Genomic DNA, 21095 nt, shown 5'->3' with positions numbered 1-21095 from the left:
CAGGAGCCCCGACTGGCTTCCAGGTTACGACCGCAGCACTTGGAGGGTCACATCCCTGTGGCCGTCACCTGCACTGAGTAGGCGCCTGCTGTGTGTTCAGCAGTGAAGTGTGGGAGAAGGGGCCAGGTGGCAGGGTCAGGCGGGGTGGTGGTGGCCTCACTGAGAGGTGAGATGCGTGGGAAGTCTTGGAGGCTGTGAGGGAGTTGGCCAGACAGGTGTGTGGGACAGCGAGCCAGCTCCCTTCCCCTTGGGGCATCGGAGGAGAGCGGGCAGTGGTTGCAGGGTTTGGAGCAGAGCAGTAGAATCGAGAATCTCAGGTTTTCTTTTTAGAGTGCTGGGAACCTAGGGCTTCATGAATGCGAGCCAGGTGTTCTGCCACTGAGCCACACGGCCTCCTCCCCAGGTTCTGTTTTTGTTTTTTTGACGAGCTATTTCTATGTAGTTCACGCTGTCCCTGAACTTGCAGCAATCCTCCTGCCTCAGCCTCTCTAGTGCTGGGATTATACATGTGTACCACCATGCCCGGCTAAGCCCTAAAATTTCAACAGCAGTGATGCCGTGTATTGAGAACCAAGGGCCCAGGGTGGCGGTGGGAAGCAGTTGTACCTACACGTCATGGACATTGGAGCCAGCAGGGCTTCCTGATGGATTGGACGTGGGGTGTGGAGGAAGAGGAAGGAGGTGATCGAGGCTGGCGGCCTGCTGTCCGTACAGGGTGGGGATGCCTGTGGGGAGCAGGTCTCAGAGGGCTCACCTTGGACCTGCTCATTTGAGAGGGTGCTTTAGGTTTCCAGGTGTGCGAGCTGAGTGTGCAGCGCGGAGCACGAGATCTGGGCCGGAGGTGTGGCTTGGGTACTTTCTTGTAGACCAGCAATGGCTAATCTTCAGAGATGCCCAGCTGCACCACCACCCACTGCAGTTAACCTGGATGCTGAGGTTTTCATCTAGGAAGCACAGCTCCTACGTTAGCATCTTGCGTCTTAAAAGAAAAACAAGTAACACCCGTGCCATAGGTTCCCAGCACGTCGTGGACCAGCACCTGCTGTGGATACGGATAAGCGTAGGACCCCTGCCGTTGTCATAGCTTTCCCTGCCCGTCCACGTGAGCTGTCGCTGGGCTTCCATTCCTTGCTATGCGAGAGCTGAGGTCCCGTGGCCCTCCTGGGCTGTGGCCAGATGTCCTGCGGTGTGGGTATCGGGTGGCTTGTGAGCCTTCGATGGTCATGGGCTTCAGTTCTGGTAGGCATCGACCTTTGCAGACCTGGGCTGCTCATCTGACGCTCAGGACCAGAACTCAGGCTGTTTCCTCAGGCCCTTGGGGGCTGGCGTCATTGTAGGTGCAGAGAGAGGTTCCTGTCACTCATCACCCCCGAGGGAGCCTCTCCGGCTTCAGGCGCCCTGGGTAAGAAGGGCAGAGATGGATCGGGTGGGTGCATACAGACCGGTGAACCCTGTGAAAGACCAGAGCTGAGGTCTGAGGCCCAGTGAGAGTTACAGGGTGAAGTGTCAGCCAGAGGAGGTGGCACTGTGGGGGGACAGCACCGGCGCGGGGGCAGAGGTGAGCCTGCCCCTCTCTCCTGTCGCAGCTCTGGTTTGGAGGCACTGGGAAGCCGCGCCATATGCGACGGTGAGGCTGATGGAGCCGGAGATCAGATTCGTACTTTGCAAAGATGGGCTTTGGCTCTCCCTGGCCCTCACTTTGGGCAGTGGGGACAGCGCCCCCAGTCTGCCCCGGGAGCCTCTCCAGCCTGGCATCTCCAACTCACCCTGTTTCTTACACTGTGGGCAGTGGGGTCCTAACGAGAATGCGCTCCTTCGAGCTCCAGGAAGCCCCTCCTGAGCAGCTCAGTGACTGACACACTGCCCGAGCGGCCCGCAGGCTATTGTCACCGAGCTGTGGGGACCTGTGTGCGTCGCGCCGTCAGGACTGATAAGTTAATTTCCATTCTCACGAGAAGTGATCGCGTCAGGGTGGGAGTGGAGCATCCTGACCCCTGTGTGTGTGGCGGGCAGGAGACCAGGCCGTTTCTTCCTTGGCATTGTTTGCCGTTTGCCCGGGACGAGTGACTTTGTGGGTGGCAACAGCCCCGGGCTGGGCGTGTGAGAGCTGCAAGGGTCCCCAGAGGCTGCCCCACGGCGTCTGCTCTGATGCTTCCAGTTCAGGAAAGCTGAGTGCTCCATACTCATAAGAAAATGAAATCTAAGTGGGGCCAGGTGAGCACAGCTGTAATCCCCCACACTCTGGGAGGCTGAGGCAGGAGGATCAGCAGCCTGAGCCCAGCCTGGGCAGTTGGGTACTTAGCACAGCTCTGTATCAAGGTAGAAAATACTAACAAAAGACTATAAAAAAAATGGGCTGGGGATGTAGCTTAGTGTGCAGCCCTAGTACCACAAAGAGGGAAGGAGGGAAGGAAGGACAGAAGGAAGGGAGTTCGGACTGGTCATTAGTGCTGTCTGTTTTACCTTATAAAAATCCAGGCCAGCCCTACCAATATGCAGTAGATATTTCCCTCTGAAATTTGTCCTTAGGACTTGGGTGCCCCTCAGCGGGCACTTGCTTAGCACGTGTTTTTGTTTGTTTGTTTGTTTTGGTCCCAGGATTAAACCTGGGGTCTTGGGCTTTTAAAACAGTCCGCCGCACCACTGAGCTAAATCCCCGGCCCTTACCTAGCATATGTATGAAGTAAGGCCCTGGGTTCAATCTCCACTACTATGAAAAACAAAACGAATCCCTTAAGTTCTTGGGTCGTTTAGGCAGGTATAGTGGTTCACACCTGTGGTTCCAGCTATTTGGGAGGCTGAGTCTGGAGAGTCTTGAGTCCAGGAGTTTTAAGGCTAGCCTGAGCAGCATAGCAAGGCCGAGGTTGGCAGCAGTCACTGGGCAATGGAACGTGAGTAGTAGCTTAGATAAAATAATTGCGTCCGTGTTTAACTGAGTGCAGTCCACTCCTGGGATGACACAAGGATATTCCTGTTTGGGGAACTGTGGAGAAGTAGGTAAGGGCGTGGCGCTTATGACCAGACTCCCGCATAGCTGTGTCCCTCCTCAGGCCGTGCTGCGGGGGGCACCGTAGTCTGTGGTCTCTCCTCACCGTGGTGAGGTGCTCAGCGTGTCATCTGCGTCTGGCCCTCACCAGGCTCTGTCCCACCGGGAGGGGAGCACCGGGCAGGGCTGACTGACGCAGGCCGGGGAGCCTCGGGTTGCAGCCCTGGGGGCCGCAGGCTCCTCTCCAGTTCCACCGCTCAGCTTGGGTTTTTTGTTTTGTTTTTTGAGACAGGGTCTCACTACATAGTTGAGAATGAGCACCACCACGCCCGGCCCGCTCGGCTTGTTTCGGGCCCTGAGGATACTCGCAACACACTTGTGGTGAGGTTTCGCTGCTCTGCGAGCCGGCGGGGCAGAGACCCCGCGGAGCTGAGGGCGGGGGGCTGGGTCTCTGCTGTCCCCTCCGCAAACGGCTGACTTCTCGGTCTGGTTTGCCGAGCGCAGCTGCTGCCCTTCGGAGCCTGTGCAGCTTCGTTCATCAAAAGCAGGGAAAGCAGAAAGCAAAGCCCGGCCGGTGCCACCCTCGCACGGTGCCCTGGGGAGGAGGGGCTGCCCCCGACGTAGGGGAGGTGTGTTTCTGGGGTGCTCCATGTCCGGTGGGCTCCCGAGAACGCCACACTTGGTCGAACTGATGGCCTCGCACCTCTCAGAGAGAGGAACCCATGGGTGAGGAGCGACCAGGCCGCCGTGAGGACGCCGCAAGGCAGCGCAGATCTCAGGCAAGCCGAAGACCCTGTCCCGGCGCTCGACTCCTCCCCGCACTGCTGTCTGGAGGGCGGCGCGGCACAATCCGCTTTCTTGTAGTGGACAGGACCGGCCTGTCCTGTTTGCCTTTACCTTGGTCACTAGGGAACCCAGAGCTGTAAATCCTGGGTCTTAGCTTCTGCTATCGCTGGCGCTGAACTGCCTTCTTGTTATGTGTTCAGCGTTGCCTGAACAAATACCTGCGTCAGAGAAAGAACTGTTGTGTAACTTTGCACGTTGTCTGTGGTTTATTTTGACCCAGCTTCTGAGCAGAAGCGGCCGAGTCTTAGGCTAATCATTATCTGAGCCGTTTTCACTCACGGAAACGGGAGCTTGTTGACCTGTGCGGTTCACGAGAAGCCTAGTTTCTGCTCTCAAATCTCTGCTGTCCTTATGATTTAGGGGAGGTCACTTGGGACCCGAGTGAGTCCCTGTAGGGTTGGCGCAGACCGACACCCCTGTCACCGCTAACCCTCCGGCCTGCTGCCCGAGGAGAGGAGGAGGAGGTTCCCCACGCAGGGAGGAGCCTGGTTTAGCCCTGTGTGGAGAATTTCTGGCAGTTTGGTTGTCTTTCCTCTTAGGCTCTTTTGCATTTCCTGTGTACAAGTCCTGAAGCAAAATGGGCTGCTAAAAACATCACTTGGTGTTTGTTATTTTGTGCCTAGAAGAACATTCTAGACCCGTGAAACCGTGAGTCACCGACAGCGCTGCAGGAGGGAGCGCATCCGTGCTGTTCTGTTCTCGGGGAGGTGTCCCTGGGCCGCCGGTGCGCGGTGCTGTGTCCCTCTGCGAGTACGTGGGGCTCCTTATTTTCATTTTTAAAATTGGACTTTATCCCACCCCCTTCCACCCCTCCCCTCCCTAGCACGAAAGCTCTGTTTCCAGTTTTTCCTTCTGTCTTCGCTTTTCCCGTCCCTTCCTCCCCCCTCCCTTGTTCCCCTTCCCGTCCGAACACTTCTTTCTGTTTCCTGGTATCTGTTACACACTGTAGTCCTTATTTCCACTTTTGGTTTCTCACACCGGGGAAACGGTGCAACACTTTATTTTTTAAAGCACAGCAAGTTGTGGAAGAAGCCTACGGCTGGAGAGGAAAGTCAGGAAGGTCCGACTGGGCCAGCGGATGAGCCGTGGTGCGCCCGGCTCGGTGTTACCCCTGCATTCTGTGGGGGCGGTGTTCACGGCGGGGCGGGGAGAGAGAGAGCAAGCGTGGGTTTGCACAGCAGCAGGGAAGGAGGCCAGCTAAGTCCGTGTCTTGAGCGGCCGTGGTCCGACCCGCTGGAGGGCTGAGCATGTGCCTTTCAGGAGTCCCCTGGGAAAGCAGTGGCTGCCTCCATGAGGGCCACGCTGCAAGAACCACCGGCTGGGCGGCTGCCCTCGCTTTCCAGATGAGAAAAGCGACTTAGAGAAAGTGTATGTTTCCTCCTTGATAAAACTAGTGGCCAGCTGGGCATGGTGGCCAACGCTTGTAATACCAGCCCTGGGAAGGCCGAGGCAGGATTGCTTCTAGTTCCCAGCCAGCCTGGGCTACGTAGTGAGTTCAAGGCCAACTTGAACTACATAGTGATTCTCCGTGTAAAAAACAAAAATAGTGGCCATGATGGGTGTGGTGGTGCTCGGGAGGCTGAGGCAGGAGGATTGCAGTGATTTCAAGGCCAACCTGGGCTACATAGCTCAGGGTCAGCCGCACTACAAAGCAAGACGCTCTCAAAAACCTAGTGGTGGCTTCAGGGAGAGATCTACATTCCAATGTCCCCAAACGGACAGCCCCAAATGCTGTGCTATGACTAGGGCCTGCTCCTTTCTTGGGAATCAGGCCCAGCCAGCTGACAACTTGAGACAGAGCAGTGGGACCAGAGGTTCTGTCCCAGGCAGTAGTTAGGCTGCACATAGGCCCAGACCCGCCCACCTGCTGAGGGGAAGCTTGGTCCCTGAGTCCCTTCCCATCCCGGAGATCTTGGCACGGCCCTGGAGAAAGATTCCTGGCCGTTGGGTGGGGCGCCCTCGTGGACCCTGTGTGCTCATAGCCCTCGCCATCTCCTCAGGTGACAGGAAGCCCAGGGACCCGGTGAAGAGATGCCGAGAGGGTGGTGACAGTGCAGGGTCCCTCATCTCCCCAGGACCTGCCCCCCAGCTTGGTCCCTGGCTGTGCTTGGGGTTTGTGACCGCGCAGTGTGTGCCCCGGTCGTTCCCATTGCTCCGCGACCCTGGGCCTGTTCTCTTCTCTGGGCTTCACTTCTGCTGCACCTTCAAAGTGACAGTGAGGACACAGGTGCCGCCGCCCCGGCGGCCGTCACAGGAGTGCGGTGCGGCCTAGTGTGCTCTGGCAACCCTTGGCTGGCACCCACCTGCGCTCCCTCCTCTCCCTCACATCCTGGGCCCTCCGGGTGTACACGGACTGGCTCATCCCCTCCCCTCAGGACTGCCTGTGCCTGGGCAGGTCTGAGAAGGAAGCTGGTGCCTGGCCCCATGAGTGTGGGCTTCTGAATGGCGGTGCAGAGCCTCCCTGGAAAGCCAGTTCTAAGGCCAGGCATCTCCCTCCCGCCGGGCGGGGTCTGTGGCCCCAGGTCTCCCTGGTGATGCGTTGGGACCTGTCCTCCTCCCCAGGGTGCTGTTTCTGGGGGTGGGTGGCAAAGGGTTGTTCTCAGCAGGCAGCCAGGACACGGGTGGGAGCAGCGTCAGGGACTCCTGCGCTCAGCAGGGTGGGCTGCGTCACCAGCCCCTGCTGGCCGAGCACACAGCCAGGCAGAGTGGGCTGTTTCCTAGCCCCACCATGGACATGCAGGTTCCCTGGTACCTGGCGAAAGGGATGGGGCCAGGTAATTCCCGAGGTCTTGCTGCTGGGGTGGGACCTGCGACGGAGGTCATACATGCTCTGCAGGACCGGACAGAGGCGGCCCCACTCTGGGAAGTGCACGCCAGAGATCTGTGACAAGCAGCCCTCGAAACAGCCTGGGTAACACCCAAGCTTCAGAACATGGTGCTGTGCTAATATTTTTGTTTTGATGAAAAATTTAAAAACACTATTCTCAACCCCACCACAAGGAATATATAAATATTACCGTAAAGAAACTAGATACATACCAACTCTGTGGTGTTGCTTCAATTTGGAAAGAAAGTTGGAACCAAAAATGCTTTAAAGTTTAGCCTCAAAAAATGTCCATCCTTGGGCCAGGGATTTAGCTCTGTGGTTCCGCTGCCTGCCTTGTAAGCACAAGGGCCCAAGTTCGATCCTCCGTGCCACCACAAAACAAAACGAAAGTCCATCCCTAGCTGGCCTAGCGCTCCCTACACAGAGCTCAGACCACGTATAGAAGGGTGCAGTTTTCACCCCTTCCCCAGTGAGGGCAGTTATGATTCAGGTGCCCTTGCCCTGAGGAGTCGGTGAGGTGACATCCTGGTGAATGAAGCCCTCTGTTAGCAGACTCCGAACATCCTTCTTCCTGTCCCAGGGCCTAGGACCCTCCCTGCCCCTCCTTTCCTAAGTACAGCTGGAGCCTGGGTACAGGACTTCCTGACCCAGGATCGGGGAGGGCTGCGCCTGGGTCCCCTGCATATCCTTTGCCCTCCTGGTTCACCTTGTTTTCCATCTCAGGCATCACATGTGGTTGTGTCCATTTAGGGTTTGCCAGAACACCCTAAAGTTACCTTGTGTCCACAGGACCGGTGAGTCCGGTCAGCCCTGAACTAGGGCCGCCTGCAGCTGGGCCTGCTCCTGAGCCACGCTGGCCTTGGCCACCCTCTGCGCTGCCCCCAGCCTAGGTCTGGGGCCTGCTGACCTCTCGGCCTCTTGCTCTGAGCGTCCCTCGCAGAAGATCACAACCGGGCCGTGTCCCTGGAGAGAGGTAGAGACTGCCCACAGCTGCTCTCGTCTGGTCACAAGCCTCCTGAGCGGGCAGTGGGTTTGTGCGCGCCTGCTCAGGTCCTGCGGACCCTGCCCTGCCCCCTGGAGAACACCCGGGGGACGGTGGGGCCGAGCGCGAGCGCACATTTCTCCAGCAGGGGTGGGTGCTGGGTGCTCTGCAGCTGCGTGAACGCATCTGGTCATCGGACAGGGAGGAGCCGGCTGGGGGAGTCCGGCTCACTGCCTCCCTTGCAGGCCACAGTGCTCTGCAGGCTTCAGTGGCTGGGCCTGGCCCGCGCACCCATGCTGCGCCTGTTGGCCCTCCTGTGGGAAGTCGGCCTGCCCTGCTGGCCCTCGTCTGTGCGCACACGTGGTGCCCTGGCCCTGCTGGTCTTCCCGTCCAGAGCTCAGGTGGGGAATTTCCACCGGGAGCTGATTCGGTCCTCTGGTTCAGAGTCCTTCGGCCTGGGCTGGAGCTGACACGGACTGTCACGCCGGGGGGATGGGGACCTGGGCTGCCTGTGGTGTAGACTGTGTGCCTTGCTACATCATCAGGCTTGAAGGCCTGACCTGTGGCGTCCCCAGCTGCTCCCTGTGCAGGGAGGCCCCCAAGCTGGTGGAGGCTGAGGGAGGTCTCAGGACAGCGTCTCCCCTGGCTGTGCTCAGCCCGCTCAGGTTTGGCGCTCCTGGTGGGCTGGGACCAGGCCATACTGGCGGTCAGGAGCCAGCTCCTGCCCTCTGCCCTCACAGCTGTGTCCCCCTGTGCTGCCCCCGAGTGGCCCTTCCCGCCTCAGCATTGGGCCCCAGGCCTGGATTTACCTTCCTGCAGGTGTGTGAGTGGCCTTGGCAGAGTCTGCATTCCTGGCAGTCCCTGCCTGTCCCCTCGGCCAGGGTGTGCTTTGACCAGGGCCCGCACCAAGGGTTGGAATCGATCTTTAGCATTGTTCCGATGGGAAGTACATTCTGATGCCAAACTCCTGCCTGTTAGGGGGCAGGCTTGTGCCTTCCTCCCCTGTGCGGTCTGTGTGTGTTCTTCTCCTCGGCTGCCCATGTACCAGCCCTCAGCCCAGGGGTGGGCATCTTTAAAATAGAAGACTTGGCGCATGCCTGTAATCCCAGCACTCAGGAGGCTGAGGCAGGAGGATCGAAAGTTCCTAACTTTGCCACTTAGCAAGACCTGTCTCACAATAAAAAATATTTTAAGAAAAAGAAAACAGGGAAATGAGAGTCCTTGTCCAGAAAGTATGCTGCCTGCTTCCTGCTTGGAGGATTCCAGGGTGCAACCACTGAGGGTTCATTTTTTGGTGTGTGGTTTTTGGTCTGTTTTGCGATGGGGTCTTGTTATTTTCCAGGCTGGCCTGGAGAGTTCCTCCTGCCTCAGCTTCCACTCTGAAACAAACTTTTTGAGGTTGTATCCCCGCCCCCAGTTTTTCCAGAAGTGCTTCCCTGGAGGGGGCGGGTCTGTGAGTCCTGCAAGGAAGGTCACTTGGTAAGCTGTGGAAGAGTATCAGCCCAGAGAGGCATGGCTGTCCTAAAAACACAGTTGATAAGCCTCTTTGGGTGTGAAGCACTCAATGCCACAGACCCCTCAGGTGCAGGTGTGGTGTGGGCCCGGAGCCTTTCTGACCAGAAAGCCCCTTTCTGTGACCCGGGCATCCCTGAAACACCCGCTCCCCCCACCAGGTCTGGAGCCGGGGTAACGTGGCCTCTTCTCGTGGCTGGCACGGGCCTGTGCTACCCTGCTGTGCATAGCACCCTGCAGCCTGCCCAGCACGCTAGCCTGCCAGCCTTCCGCTGGGCTGGCACGGCCGGGCATGCATCTCAGCTTCATGTGAGGCTGTGGCTCCGGGGTTGGGACAGACAGGCTCGTGCCGTCAGGTGTGTGGCCAGGGTGAGGCTGCTCGCTGCACTTAGTGGACACTGATCCCCTTCCTCCAGGGGCGGCAGTAGACACCACTCATCTGCACCTGTGACTGCCCTCGCCCACGACTCAGCTGGGAGACATGGCCAGTGGGGTGCCGCGGGTTCGAATCCGGGCACTGGCCGTGCTCCTCAGCCTATGCGGAGAGGGCAGTGGACCCAGACTGGAGGTCACCAGGGCTCATGTGAGACCAGGCCCAGTGAGTGCCAGTGGCAGGGACACTCACTGAGTGGGAAATGGCCCAGGCTATGGCCTCATGGTGTCACCGCCAGGAGCGCGGCCGGCCATGCCACGTGGACCCAAGCGCCTGGCACGGGGTGGATGGCGAGGTCTCAGAGCAAGGTGCACTGGAATTCATTTCTACAACAGTGAAATTCTGGCTTCGTGTCTTCACCCAGAGCTCCCCAGATTATTTGTTAGCACATTTGCAGCACGTGAGGATCCCGTTCGCCGTTGGGGAGCTGGTGCTTGTGCGCCTCGGCTCCTTCTGTGTCCCTCCCCTCCCTCCGTGGCTGGGTCTCCTTCCCATTTGAAATGTTCTGTTTCCCTGTTTGCTGTTACCTGTTTTTATTTTGTTCTTTATCTGTGCTTTAGGTTTCTCATGTAAGGGAAATCACGTGACGTTTAAGCTGTGTGTCCGATTTGTTTCATTTTAACGTCGTGGTCTCGGGTGCACCCATTCTCCTAGGTGCCTCAGGGTTACCCTCCTTTGTGACAGTCGTCTCTTCCCGGATGTCGGGGGTTCTCAGGAGCCTCGGTGGGCTGCTGGCCGCCTGTGCTCTGGACACTTGAGCCCCGTCACAGAAGCTCACATGGAGGAGGGCAGATACCTTCCAGCACCACCGAGGAAGGAGCTGGCCCAGTTTCATCCCGGGGCCCAGGCCTCAGCTGGGGTTTCCCCGACCTAGCACCGCACAGGATTGCAGCAAGAGGATGCATGGGGCCCGCCCTGCCTCATCTGAGGCCACTGCTCCCCGAGGTCACGGGAGGGCAGACACAGGACCACTCTCCTTTTTCTTCCCCCCCTCAGCTCCGGGCTCATACTGCAGGGTCCCACGCTGCTGGATGCAGTGGCTCCTTGCTCTTTCACAGGGAATAAATAAACGAATTATGTGCTCACGGCCGAGGATCTCAGAGAGCAGCACGCACTACCTCCTCAGGGTCCCAGCGCGAGTTCAGCAGGAGGGGAGGGAGCTGAACTCCCAGCCTCAGTCACCAGTGCTGTGGCCAAGGGCTGTTGGGTGCCCAGCTGGCCTGCTGCCACTGCCTCTGCCCCCTGAGCCTGGCACCGGTCCTGAGAAACAGGCACTCCGAAGACTCCACCTAAAGGACAAAGGTTAGGGCGGACTCTGCTTCCTGTGCTCTCCTGACCCTGAGACGTGACGTACAGACATTTGCTCAGGATAAAGTCTTACTCTGTCACTGTGGGTCTGTTGTCTTGGAAATAAAGCTGGAACAGTGAATCATCCACCGGTCCAGAAACTGTGAGCCTCTGAGGTTGTAATCTGGATGCCGCCCCCTCCTGGTAGTGGGAAGGAAGTGCTCCCTTGGCGCAGGCCGTGTGGGGACAGTGTACTGTTGCGAGTCCCTGACCCCGGCTGACACTGCCATCACCTTCTCTCTGCGTTCAGGCAGGGGGAGTTTTGGTTTCGCTTCTTTGTTTTTATGACAGGGTCCCGCTATGTAGTTCTTGCTGTCCTTGAACTCACTGTGTAGTCCAGGCTGGCCGCGAACTCATGGCAATCCTCATGCCTCAGCCTCCCAAGTGCTGGGATGGCAGGCATGTGCCACCACACCTGGTTGGCTTCACCTGTGTCCTCGGCCCAGGTCTTTGATGCCCTGCACCCAGTTTGCTCACCTGCCAGATGTAATGGAAACTTTCCCTCCAGTGATGGCTGGAGGAGGGCATACAGGGGACGCTGGTGCCTGCATCTAGGAGGGCATTTGGAGACCACAGCTGCTGGCTGCCTATCAGGGGTGAATGCACATCTGAGGGCCCTCGGGTGGAGCCCCATCTGGCTGACAGACGGGGAGCAGGGGATCCCGGAAGTCATCGTGTGCGCGGGCCAGAGTTTGCTTCCCAGAGGCTGCAGGATCGGCAAGTGCCGAATCTCCCCGTTTGTGAGCCTGCTGGGTCCACTCCATGTGGCACTGGCTGCTTGTGTCGGCATTTCTAAACACTGACTTGGTGTGAGCAGGCGTGCATGGCACGTGACTAGCAGGGCAAGGTCTCCAGCCTCCTGACAACTCCTGTCTCACACGGGAGAGAGGTGAGGCCCTTGAGGCGTGGGGTGGGGTCAGAGTCCTGCTGGAGGCATAAGATGCACACCAGCATGGCGCGGAAGGAGCATGTGAGAGCGCTTGTCACTTCCTGAGATGGCTGTGTTTCAGATAAATCAGGGCACTGGGATGTCTTTGAACTAGGTGCACGGCTCTGTCAGGCTCCTATGGCCCATCCTGGCCCAGAGAGCCTGGTACCTCTGGGGACTCAAGGTGGAGGACAGAGGGGCCGCTTTTCTTATCTTTCCCCCCGCTCTCGGCCCAGGTGGCACCCTGGGGGGCCCAGAAGTCGTCTCTGGGTGTGGTGTGTAGAACTGCATCTCAAGTCTTTGCAGACCCCCTTGGTCTCTAGCCCGTGGTCACCCGGGGCGGTGCACAGTGTGTTGGCAGGGTCCAGGCTTGCGCACTGATTCTGCCGCGTGCTCTGCAGTGGGCACCGTGTTTGGGTCCACTTGGCCTGTACTTGGCTAAGTGCCAGAGTCCTGAACAAAAGGGACTTGGTCCTTGCCACCGTCTCAGGGGACGAGGAGGGAGAGCCTTTTTCTGTCCCTGAATTCTAACAGTTAGCACAGCGGACAGCCAGGGGCTGTGGGTGGAGACCAGAGCACCGCCTCAGAGTCTCAGCATCTCCAGAATGGCGAGCCTGCTTGGAGCCCAGGGTCAGCGCAGCTGGGAGCCAGCGAGAGGGGGGCCGGCCTGTGTCCCATGCCTTGTCATTGGTCCTTCTCCTCCGCCCAGGTGTGTGTGGCGGTCTCTCCTTCCCTGATGACGTGGTGTGAATGCAGCACCTTGCCTTCGTCTGCACCTGCTGGACAGGTCCGCAGTCCTGAGTGTTGGAGGACAGGGAAGCCAGCGGCTCTGCGTCGTGCGGTGAGGGCCGCTGGCCGGTGTCCCCGGGCTTCTCTCTCCGCCTCTGAGGGCCGGTGTCCTCACGCAAGCACGCAGAGCCGGGGAGAGGACTGGTGACGGAGTGGTGGCCGCCGGCAGGTCCTCGTCTGACCGCTCGCTGTGCTCACGTGGGCAGATGTCCACATCCCGCTCACGCACAGCCGGCACGAGCGCAGGGAGGAGGGCTTCACTGTGTGAGTCCTTGAACTTCATGAGACTGTGTTACCTCTGCTGTGAAGAGAGGAAAGGGTGCAGGTGGTGTTCCCATGGGCAGCGTCTGGAGGTGCAACACTTAGAACAGGCAGGGTATACGAGCAGATTTTCATGTCCAGAGCCTTTGCTGCTGCAGAACTTCAAGTCACGCTCCTGTTTTCATGTGAATAGTTCTGTATTAAGCAGAGCAGGATCCTTTAATGTGGAAGTTGTTAGGAAAAAAATGAATGCTTTTGGCTCGGCTGGCCGGGCTTTTTGTAGCTCTCGCCTTATTGAGTGTTGGCAGAGACGGACGTGGTTAGGTGACGGTAGTGGCTGCCCTTTACGAATCCTTTGTCACAGATGAGGCGGAGGGGTGTGTCCAGCCCATCCGGCTCCTCCTCCCCACCTTCCACTCCTGAGATCCCAGACCAGGGAGCACACCTTTGAAAAATCTAAATCCTGGGCTGGGGCTTCAGCTCAGGGGTAGAGCACTTGCCCGGGGCATGGGAAGCACTGAGCAAAATGAAATTGTTACATTTTGACAAGTTCTCTCTGAAGTCCCCAAGTTGTTCTGCACTCCACCTTTTCCATTAGGCACCGGGAAAGTGGGGGTGGTGGTTAAGTAGCCATCTCTGAACCCCAGTATAGGATGAATAACAGGAACTTGAACCACGGCCCCGGAGGTGCCTAGTCGCTGCCATCATTCAGAAGTGCTGACAGCGCTGCCCCGGGACCCTGCCTGCTCCCACGTGGCCGCCGCCCCACACCCCAGGGCACTAAGCCCCGACAGAAGCCCCTGCTAAATTGGGATCCCAGCTGCTGCCCGCGCCATCTGGAGGAAGGCCAGTTGATGTGCACATTTGTCGGCGGCCCACCGAGCTGGCTGCCCGGCCCAGCGAGGGGCGAGGTGAAGGTCTGAGCCTGGCAGGTCACCTTGCACGGCGTCGGCCGCTTCCCGTGCTTCCTCTGTGCCGCGTTGGCCTGGGTCACGGCTCTGTGAACAGGCGCGGGCGCCCCACCCTGCTCATTCTCTTGGGAGAGGATCTGCGGCCCCCAGGTTGCCCGGACAGCGGCTGTGGGTGCCACACGGTCATTTACACAGAAGTTGTCTGCGGTGTGTGGGCTGCTCTTCCTCTGGAACACGTGACTGGCGGGTTAGGCCCGGAGTCCGACCGTTTTTGGTGTGCATGCCACACCGACCAGTAGTGGGGCTTCAAGGCTTCCAGTGACCTTTGCAGCTCCTTTCACAGATGTGCAGGTCGCCCTCGGGCGTCTGTCCGTCCGGGAAGGCGCACAGGAACTCGGCGGGTGCTGGTGGGGGGGGGGGGGGGTGCAGAGAGGTGACGCGGGGATGGGGTGATGGTGCTGCGGAGTGACACCCAGTCCCCGGCCCACACTCCAGCGGGGTCTGAACGCGGCGGGTGCTGGTGGGGGTGGGGTGGGGTGCAGAGAGGTGACGCGGGGATGGGGTGATGGTGCTGCGGAGTGACACCCAGTCCCCGGCCCACACTCCAGCGGGGTCACTGGAGAGTCCCTGCGTGTGTTCTGGGCACACGGAGGAGAATGCTCACGGTGGTGGTATTCTAAAGCAAAGACGGGATGGTCCCCGTCCACTGAGGGGACAGCAGGCAGACATGTGATGTCACAGCACTGAAAGCGAAAGCCCTGGCCCAGCAGCAGTGAGGTGGCAGTGACAGCGTGGTCCCCACAGAGCTCGGAGCACTCACCAGCTGAACGCACAGCTGCGCCTGCAGGTAGAGAGGATCTCAGAGCACGAGGGGGCTGAGCAGGGCCCTGGAACTGGACTGCCTGCCGCAGGGGGAGGTGAGCACAGGAGCAGGCGGGGACGCCATGCAGCTGCTGCCCTTGCCCAGCAAGGCCCGGCCAACCATGTGCTGAGCGTCCTGTGTCCCTGAGGTGCCCGGGGGGCTGTCTGGTGCGGCGGGGGGGATCCCATTCATTGGCTGTGGCCCATACACACGTGCACATGGAGTTTTTTAAATGTTTGTTTTAATTTCACTCCTAGGAGATCCTTTAAAAGACAGATTTATGAAGTCTGTGGTGTAATTCCCTAAGTGTGAAGATCGGGGACTGGCAGGAGAGTGGTCGAGGAAGCTGCCCCACTCTGGGGAGCTGGGTTGTTGGGCAGGAGTGTCCCTTGGGCATTGCCCTCCACCCCCGTGATGACACCTGTGCGGGAGGGCGAGGAGCGTGCGGTGTACACACGCGTGTGTCTGGCGCTGTTGGTGAGATCCCCAAACAGCGGTGCTGTACAAGCACCGTGTGCTGCCCCCTGGCCCTGCTACCACTGGCTGCCATGGCTGGCAGGATCTGAGGGACCCTGAGAACCCCCCGAGTCTGGTGCTGATGGCCCCTGCGGTGGAAGGAAAGCTGACAGCCACCAAGTAAAGTCTGGCCTAGTTCCTGCTGCCCTTGATTTCCAAAGTTGAGACACTGTGTTGTCACCACAGTCTCCTTTCTCCACCTTATCTGTCACTTCTGGGGCTGGACTTGGTGTCATGCATGGCTCCTGACCACCGAGGACAGAGATTTAGGGCAGCAGCGCACTGCTCAGCTGCACCCCATACGCTGGACTTGCAGGTGGAGCTGAGCCCACCTCCAGGGTCCCCCTGGTTGTTGTCAGGGCCAGCCCACACTTGCTCATCCTGAGGGTTTTCTGGTGAGCTCCACGGCCCCTCGCCTGCCCTGGTTACACCTTGGCTATCACATGGGGGCAGCGCACCAGGCCTGCTCCCTGGCCCCACATCTGCTCGCCCAGCCCAGGTCTCTTGACTGCCAAGAGGCCCCCTGCTCGGCCCACACACCTGGCTCGGAGCCTGCCTGGTGAGGGGCGTGCTGGGTCATAGGGACCCTGTGAGGCCAGCATCGGATGGGGTGGACGGGGCAGCAGTGAGAGGAGGGAGAAGGAGAAAAGGTACCCCGGGGGGAGCAGAGCAGTGAGAGAGGAGCACAGGCACCTGGGCAGCCCTGGTGTGCTCGGGAGAGGGAGCTGAGCACCAGCTCGCTGCTGCTTAGCAACCACTGAGCCCTCGGCTCTGGGGCTCGGGTGGTTGGCCTTGCTGCCTGCCCACCTGGATGACTGGCTGGGCTCCCCATGCCAGGCAGGAACCGTGTGCCAGGTGCTTGGGTCAGCACAGGTGCGCCTTGGCCTATGATGGGTTGGCTGCCTGTGGGTGACAGTCCGGCTGCCTTCTCCTTGGCCCGGGGTGCTTTGGGCTCCTGGGTCCTTGCAAAGCCGGTCGAGGAGCTTCACTCGGCCAGATTAAGTCATGGGCCGCAGCAGTGCCACAGCCACCATTCTGCCATGTAGTGCTGCGCCATTCAGCTTCTTGTGGGCAGTGGCGCTTTGTCACTTATTTGGAGGGGTTTTTAAGTAATAAGTTGCTAGAAATTTTGGAGTGCTTTTTCATTTTTAAAACTATTTTTCCATGTCACAAGATAGTGTTTTGTTCTTTGGTTTTTGGCCGATAGTAAGTGTTTCCTGTGAACTGCTGCTGTTGCTAAAAGAAGCCTCCCTATCTCCCCAGGGTGTTTTGGTTGGTTGATTTGTTCATTTTTTGAGTGTTTATTGAGAATCCGTGGGCCAAGTACTGTGTTTGTGTTGGGAAAACAGGCATGCACAGCACACGCAGCATCCTCAGAGACATTAAAATAAATTGACTCATACAATAGGTGGCAGTTCATGACTGGTTACAGTCACTTACTTAGCGTAGTGTTTTCTAGGTTCCTTCACTTTGTATGGGTCAATGCTTAACCTCTTTTTCGTGATCAAATAATATTCCACTGTGTAGATGCACGACATTCTATTCATTTGTGAACATTTGGACATCAGAGTTGTTTCTACCTTCTGGCTGCTATGAAAAATGCTGCTGTGAACTTTTTGGGACAAGTCTCATGGAGATGTGTTTTCATTTCTCTGCGGTGCACACTTAGGGACAGAATTGCTGGGCTTTGTATGGCAATGTTTGATCTTATGAGGAAATGCCAGGTGCTTCCCAGCCTAGGTGCACCATTTTACATCCCCAGCAGCAGTGTGTTTCCCAGTCCGCAGCAACACTTATTTTGGGGGGTTTTTTATTTGGTTTGGTTTTGGTTTTGGTTTTAGTACCAGGGATCAAACTCAGGACCTTGCCCTTGCCAGGCAGGTGCAGAACCACTGAGCTACATCCCCGGCCTCCTCAGCCACGCTTGGTATCACTGTCTTTTTTATTAAACCTGGTAACGTGCTGTGCCTTTGATTTACATTCCCCTCAGGAGGGACGGGGCCGTCTTTCCCCAAGCTTGTTGCCAGTTTGTATATCTTCTCTGGAGAATTGTGTGTTTGTGTTTTGGGCTTGTTTTAAAGAGAAGCATTTGTATGTTGTTGAGTTGTAAACATTCTTTTTTTTTCCAGTGGACTGAACCCAAGGAGGGCTTGTGAGTGCTGTGCCGGTGTCCCCAGCCATTCCTCCTGATTCCTTCTAGAAGTCCCTTATCTGGTACCTGAGTTATAAGTATCCCTTCCCTTCCAGAAGGTTCTCTCCACCTTCTTGTTGGTGTCATTTGTAGCACAAATGTTTTAAATTTTGATGAAGTCCAATTTGTATATTTTCACTTTTGTTGCTTGAACTTTTGGTGTCACACCTCAGAGGCCATGGTCAAACTTGGGTCACAAGGCACTCCAGGGTTTTCTTTTAAGACTGTTCTGGTTTTAACTCTTCATTCAGTTCTGGTTCATTTGGTGTCTGCTACAAGGTAAGGGGTCCAGAGTCATTCTTTTGCACATGACTGTCCAATTTCCCCAGCACTCTTTGCTGAAAACACTTCTTTCCCCACCGAGTAGTCTTGACTTTCTTCTCAGGAATCAGTTGCCATCACCACATGGGTTTATTTCTGGACTCAGTCCACTGCTCTTGAGCTCCGCGTCTCTCCGTGCCGGTACATAGTCTCGAGTAGTTTGGCTTTCAGGTAGTTCATTTTTAAATTGAGGTATGTGAGTCTTCCAGCCTTGTTCTTCTCCAGGATTGTTTTGGCTACTCAGAGTCACTGTATTTCCTTGCTAATTTAGGGTTAGAGTGTTAATTCGTTTAAAGCCAGCTGGAATTCTCAGACTGCAAATTATCATCACTGAGGATTGGAATCGTACTATCAGCTCTTCTGCACCATGAACATAAGATGCTTTTTCATTTATTTAACTTGTCTCTAATTTCTTTCAGCAACATCAGTGCGTTCATCTTACATTTTTGCTAACTCTCTGCCTATGTATCCTTTTTTTGGATGGTGTTATAAATAAAACTTTCTCATTTACACTTCAGCATGTTCATTACCACGGTATAGATGTAGCCAGTGTTTGTGTACTGACCTGCGTCTCGTGAGCGTACTGTTGTACTAACACTCGTGGGTTGTTTGGTCTTGCGGCACCGAGGAACGGACCTGCACCTACAGTCAGCCAAGCGCCGTAGCCCCGAGCTCCGTCCCCACCGCAGTTCCCACAGTTCAGGGCATTGCTGAGCTTGACTGTGCGCGAGAGCGTGTTGTGTGCAAATAGGGACCTTCTAGTCAGGGTGCCTTTTCCTCTTTCTTACCCAGCTGCCCTGCCAGTGCAGGGGTGACGAGAAGGGACTTCCTGTCTCATCCAGGCCCTGGGCGGTCATTCACTGCTCCGCCCTGGCCCAGGGCGGCGTGGACGCTCCGCTTCTGGTCCAGTCCCCACTGCCACCTCTGGGTCCTGGCTGTGCCCTGCAGTTGGTTTGCGAGGGCCTTCCTCACTGGCGTTTACATCCTGCACGTCTGCGATCCTGCTGGAGCGCTTCTTAGCTCGGCCCCTTGGGCACCGGCTAGGCTCTCTGACAGACCGGTGAAGACATATGTCTGCAAGCTCTTTCCCCACCCATCTTGTCTCCTTTTCGCGCTCACTATTCTGAGCAACCTACCCTTGCCGGAAGTTGCAGAGGCTGAACCCCAAAAGCCGAGCTGTGTTCATGGGCCCACGTTCCCTTTCCTCCGAGCCCCGACAGTCGGGAGACTGGGTTGCTCAGTTCCTTTCCGCAGAGGGTCGGGGTCGCGGCTGCTCCCTGCGCCGCCTCTAATAGCCGGTGCCCTGTGTGTTGCAGACTCCCAGCGTTCTCACCTCTCCTCCTTCACCATGAAGCTGATGGACAAATTCCACTCGCCCAAGATCAAGAGAACGCCATCGAAGAAGGGCAAGCCGGCAGAGGTGTCTGTGAAGACCCTGGAGAAGCCTGTCAACAAAGTAAGCCGCCTCTCAGGCGCTCCCACCTGGCTGGAGTGTGAGTTGTGGTGTTTGTGTGTGCGGCCTTGGCGCCTTCCGTCTTCCTCTGAAGTGGGGCCCACATGTGCATAAGAGCTCAGCCAGGGGCCAGGCCAGCTCTCCTCTCCCTGCTGCGTCTCCTCAGGGTGCCGCGGTCACGCTGGTGCCACCTCCACCCCAGAGGGGCCACCTCCCTGCAGTGCTCACAAAGACGGGCCTGTGATGCCCAGCGCACCCATCATTCGGCCTAGGGCCCCTGCTCCAGCCAGGGAACCCTCCACACCCAGCCAGAGACGCCCTCTAGCACCAGTAGCCTCGGCAGGGCGACTGAGCCAGATGTTTCGGGACAGCTGTTGGTTTTCATTCACCCCCCATCCCCCTTCAGCCTGCAACAGCCAAGCTCTGTAGGAATCCAGGTTTCCTCTCTTCCAGGAGGCAAGAAACAGATTTCTACCAGAGGGCTACCCTGCCCCCTTGGATCTGGAGCAGCAGGCAATAGAGTTTATGTCCACCAGTGCTGTGGCTTCCAGGCCTCAGAGGCAGAAGGTCAGTGTGACTTCAGAACGGCTGGGTTTGCCCTCCTTCCACTGCAGAACCCTGGTCCATGGTTGGGCTGGAAAAGCAGCTCTCGCAGTATCTCTGTGACTGACTGGGTGGCAGCCGCGGGCTGAGGTGTTAAGGAGAGTCTGTGGGGCCTTGGACGAGTAGAGTTGGCCCAAGCTCCACTGCTCTGGAGCCCAGCGAAAGCCCAGGTCCTGGCTGGGCTCGGGCTGGGTGTGTTGCCGGTTCAGCAGGGTCAGAAGGCAGGAGCAGCTCTTCTCCCAGAGCTGCCGAGGCCCCGGGAGCAGTGCAGGAGAGAAGGGCGCCAGCACCCAGCTGCACTCCGCTGTCCACCTGCGAGGCCAGGCGCCCTCAGCGCAGGCGCTACGTGTCTGTGCTCGATCTCTGCTCCTTCATCCCCACAGGAGAGGCCAAGCCCTTAGCGAAGCACTGAGCCAAGGTGCACACACGGCAGAAAGGTGAACGCAGGCCGCTGGGCGCCAGTCTGGATTCCCACGGTTTCCACCCTTCTTTAGGACAGAAAGCCATAGTTTACTTGTAATACCTCACAGATCTAAACATCAATCCCAACCCACACTACACCTGCAAATAAGTTTAGCAATGCAGTCAAATAAGCCTTGTCAAGAAATAGTCCCTAGGGCTGGGGATGTAGCTCAGTGGTTCCGCCACCTGCATCGCAAGTACAAGGTCCTGAGTTCGGTCCTCAGTACCAAAAATAAAAAAGAAATAGACCCTAAAAAAAAAGCTGGGGATTTAGCTCAGTGGCACCACGCCTGCATGGCAAGTGCAGAGTCCTGAGTTTAATCCCCAGTACCAAAAAGAAAAAGAAATAGAACTTAATCCTCTGATGACCATTTCCCCGGAACTGTTGTGCAAGCTGTCAGTTTTATGCTGCTGACCAACACTGACTACCCCATTACTGAAACAGTTCTTTGGAGGGCGGGTGTGAGTCAGCGTCTCCCTCATTAGTCCAGGCCAGCTTTGACCTCAGTATGTAGCCCAGGCTGGCCTTGAACTCGAGACAGTCCTCCTGCCTCAGCCTCCTCAGTGCTGGGGACACAGGTATGCACCACCACGCCCAGCCAGAGTTCTTGAGTCTTGCAAGTCATCTACTTTTGGTTTGTAAGTTGGCTGACAGAATGTTTTAAAAGTTTATTAAAAGAAAAGTAAAGGTTTTAAATCCGCGAGCCTTTTGTGGAATGGTAGTTTTTCCTACCTGACCTGTTAACAAAGGAGGCTGATGAAAGGAGGGAAGTGTCCAGCAAGCCAGAGGTCTGAATCCCCGACTGGGGGAGGTGTGAAGGCGAGGACGCAGCTGTGTAGTTCTGTTGCCTCTGGCGGACACTGG

The 21095-nt window shown here is 57.4% G+C and overlaps 1 protein-coding gene across 8 annotated transcripts in view; it reads left to right on the top strand.

Moving 5' to 3' along the window:
• The window catches only part of Rapgef1 (Rap guanine nucleotide exchange factor 1), an 81474-nt gene that overhangs the window by 21027 nt on the left and 39352 nt on the right, over nucleotides 1-21095 (top strand). For 5 of the 8 annotated variants that reach the window (XM_033759271.1, XM_033759274.1, XM_033759270.1 and 2 more), the window contains exons 2-3: nucleotides 19029-19168; nucleotides 19619-19732. In XM_033759271.1, the coding sequence (XP_033615162.1) occupies nucleotides 19029-19168; nucleotides 19619-19732 (254 nt within the window). The remainder of the gene's footprint in view (nucleotides 1-19028; nucleotides 19169-19618; nucleotides 19733-21095) is intronic. The other 3 variants (XM_033759273.1, XM_033759272.1, XM_033759276.1) reach the window with 1 other exon arrangement.

The sequence above is a fragment of the Fukomys damarensis genome, unplaced genomic scaffold (assembly GCF_012274545.1).
Source record: "Fukomys damarensis isolate Sample0158 unplaced genomic scaffold, DMR_v1.0_HiC HiC_scaffold_36, whole genome shotgun sequence".
NCBI lineage: Eukaryota > Metazoa > Chordata > Mammalia > Rodentia > Bathyergidae > Fukomys > Fukomys damarensis.
Note: the sequence above shows the minus strand (reverse complement) of the source record. Positions and strands in the feature narration are given on the sequence as shown.